We start from the raw sequence: 3,251 nt of genomic DNA on the forward strand, positions 1-3,251 counted from the left end.
ATCCAACGGCCAATATTTCACCACATCTGTCCTGTTTTCTCTTTCATCCTTCTTCCTCCCCCACTGTTGCCCCCAAATCCAGCAGCGACCGCCGGCGCTTCTCATCGCGGGCCGACGCCGACGCAACCCGAAGGACATCGGAGATGCAGCAGGTACGCAAGGAGAAAACCCTAGCGCCAAGCCAATCTCCCAATGGCGAGGGGTTGTTCCTGTCGACGTTCCATCTGTCCCTGTTTTGTACGCCCCGTGCTTCCGATCTGATGTGATTCTTGCGGTGTTGGTGGGCTAATCCTGCAGGGCGACGGCACGGAGGCGCAGGTGACATGGGAGGACCAGCAGAACATCAACCGGTTCGGCCGTCTCAACAACCGCCTCCACGAGCTCGCTGACGAGATCAGGCTTGCCAAGGTTTCTTTATCTGTTCCGCCCCCCTTCTGTTTCTTGGACTATGATGCACTTGTTGATATGCATTGTTTGAACTGTTTCCAAAGAGATAAAATACGAGATTTGGGCTCTTGCCATTTGGAAGAGGCGCTGAAGGGCTTTTGGGGGGTTTGTAGCCTATTGTGGCTATAGAGACCTAAGGAGTTAGTATCATAGGATCACAGGGATTTGTGGGTTACTAGGACTTGCAAAGCCAATGCTTTGTGCTCTGGTGTTTATCTTTTGAGGAGGCGATTTGTCAGTGAGCTGTAAATACCTGTTTCACTGTCATGTGAATGAACTGTACTAGCATCTGTGCTTATGTGTGTCTCTGCATCTGAATTGGTCTTCATCTATAATCACCTGCAGTACTTCCTTGGTTGCGGTATGAAAATATGTCATTATAGTCTGTTTTATGTATTTGATGGGTTCTTTATTTTCCATGGCTATTAGGTCAGATGATGGAATTTGCTATGGGTATATTTTATATGTTTGTATGTTGTCTGTTAGCTAGCAACTCATGCATAATAATATTGAGAACTGGGGATACTGCACAAGTCTTCTTTGTGATGTTCGGGAGATTGTGTGAAGTGTTTGAAAGGAACTAAATCTTCTCGTAAAGTTGTTACGTTCAGTTACCTCTGTCAGTACCCTTTGTTAAGCTCCATATGCTTTTATAACTGCAATGCTATTTTGTATAAACAAGTGAACACAATAGGTTTAGCTCGTGATCAACATTTTGGTTAAATAGATTCCCCAGTTGAGGGCTCAGGGTCTTTAGCAGCTGGGACTACAATTCTCGAATCGTCACATAGTTGTCAAGTCATGACCAAAACTTCATCACTAGACAGAGGAGTTGACTGACTGTGCTACTTACTAATGTGCTTACTCGTTCTGTTTTTGTCATCATGGCCTAAGATGTGTTGTTGTGCTAAGTGCTAAGATTCAGCCTCTTGATATATATAAAGACATTTGCAAAATATTACTATTATGGTTGATTTATTGGGTCTATCTGAACTTAACTTGAGAGATGACATGTAAAGAATGAACACGAGTGCTAGGCTAAGAAATTACAGTGGTTAGACTATTATGATTCTTAGATATATATGTTCATTCCTCCAGATGCTGATTGATGTATGCACATGACACATTGTGATGTCCATTTTATACGCTAGCTTATTAATTTATATTAGGTACGGACATGCTTACCTTTATGTAAAAGCAAAACACAACCTTCTGATCGCGGCATTACACTATTTCTTTGTTTCGCATGAAATATTTTGCATGCCTAAATGAGCAACAGTAGATTGCCTAATGAGAGTCTGTCTGTAGCAAAAAATGGAAACTTGTGACTGCTGAGTGGCCATTTTTTGGCACTGGCTGTGAGAATGACATGTCGGTCCACTGAGACTCTGTCATGTTTTCAAAACTGCATCTTTGTCCTTGCTGATAGATGCTGTGTTAGAAAATTTGGCTGCCAGTATTGCATAGAGTACAATAGACTCCTTTGCCCTTCGTGAATTTAAACCAGAATTTCTAAAACACCACAACCCTAAACGCTATTTGCCTGTTTCCTCTATTTTCCAGGAAGCAAATGAAAACCTTGAGGATGCTGGGAATGAACTTATCTTGTGTGATGAAGATGTGGTGCGTTTCCAAATTGGAGAGGTGTTCGCGCACATGCCGATGGATGATGTGGAAACCAGGCTGGAGCAGATGAAAGAGGATGCAGCTAAGAAGCTAGAGAGGCTGGAGGAGGAGAAGGAATCCATCCTTGCCCAGATGGCTGAACTGAAGAAGATCCTGTATGGGAAGTTTAAGGATGCCATCAACCTGGAGGAAGATTGAAGTTGAGTACTACTGGAGCTGTCTTCGAGTGTTGAATCATATGACACCTCTGTTCTGATTCAGATGCTTTGTTTGTCCCGATACATTGTTCCTTACAGTGTGCTTGCTAATGTAACATATGGGAGTTTATTCTCTTGAGGTTAACATGCGAAAATGTTGTTTCTTATTTGGTGACCTGTAGATTGATATGAGGGTATGTTGGTTCTATTGCCTGCCCTGTTAGCTGAAATGTTTGGTTCTCTTACCTATGATTGTTCATTCGAATATTGAAACTGTGAAGCCAGTCTATCGAGTTTTTAGTTTGTGTTTTATTTGAACATTGAAACTATCCGTAGAACTGGGGTGACCATTTGCCTTTGAATCAAACTTGGTATCACGGTTAGCCATTTATTGATTCATGATATCTGCGTTGCCCTGTTTATTGGAGGGATCCACGAACGGACGAAAATCACTCCTTTCGTAGCTCCATCTCCGATCAGAGGAAAGTAGGAAACAAAAGCTCAGCATCCATAGAGCCAAGATATACTATAGGATTTGCAACCTGTGAACCAAAATGCACACCGCATCCATAGAGCAATATAAGTACTCCGTACCATTAGTATAATGTCCGTTTTTCGGGTTTTTAGGAAAGTACAAACAACATATTTATTGACCTCTATATTCTATAGATTTACATCATATATATTGAGTGCTGCCCGCTGATGTAGCTAATTAGTTAGTGCTAGTTGTAATGTAGTGTTAGTTGAGTGTTAGGTCTAGTGTAGATGATCTAGTGATGTAGTAGAAGATATTTAGAGTTTGTTAAGTGATGATATTTAGACGTTGTTGATTGTTAGTGGTACGTGGCACCGTCATGGAGACGAAGGTGCATGAGGCCGCGCAAGGTCCTGACCCTGTTAGCATCAAGTCAACTGTGGAGGCGGCCTTCGCTTCTCCTCCCATTTTTTCATTTACTTAACAAGGTTTTTCTTTTCTTCTAT

The 3,251-nt window shown here is 42.1% G+C and overlaps 1 protein-coding gene across 1 annotated transcript; it reads left to right on the forward strand.

Moving 5' to 3' along the window:
• On the forward strand, window positions 1–2,582 carry LOC127293764 (probable prefoldin subunit 4). The gene is made up of 3 exons (XM_051323408.2): window positions 1–152; window positions 298–408; window positions 2,011–2,582. The coding sequence occupies exons 1-3, from the start codon at window positions 144–146 to the stop codon at window positions 2,269–2,271; spliced, it is 381 nt and encodes a 126-aa protein (XP_051179368.1). The 5' UTR covers window positions 1–143; the 3' UTR covers window positions 2,272–2,582.
• The last annotated feature ends 669 nt before the right edge of the window (window positions 2,583–3,251 follow it).

This window comes from Lolium perenne, chromosome 4 (genome assembly GCF_019359855.2).
Source record: "Lolium perenne isolate Kyuss_39 chromosome 4, Kyuss_2.0, whole genome shotgun sequence".
NCBI lineage: Eukaryota > Viridiplantae > Streptophyta > Magnoliopsida > Poales > Poaceae > Lolium > Lolium perenne.

What these genes read in the sequence shown, in the direction of transcription:
- LOC127293764 (XM_051323408.2), top strand. An exon ending in ACGAGATCAGGCTTGCCAAG is followed by an intron (nt 409 to 2,010) that starts GTTTCTTTATCT and finishes TCTATTTTCCAG; the next exon opens with GAAGCAAATGAAAACCTTGA.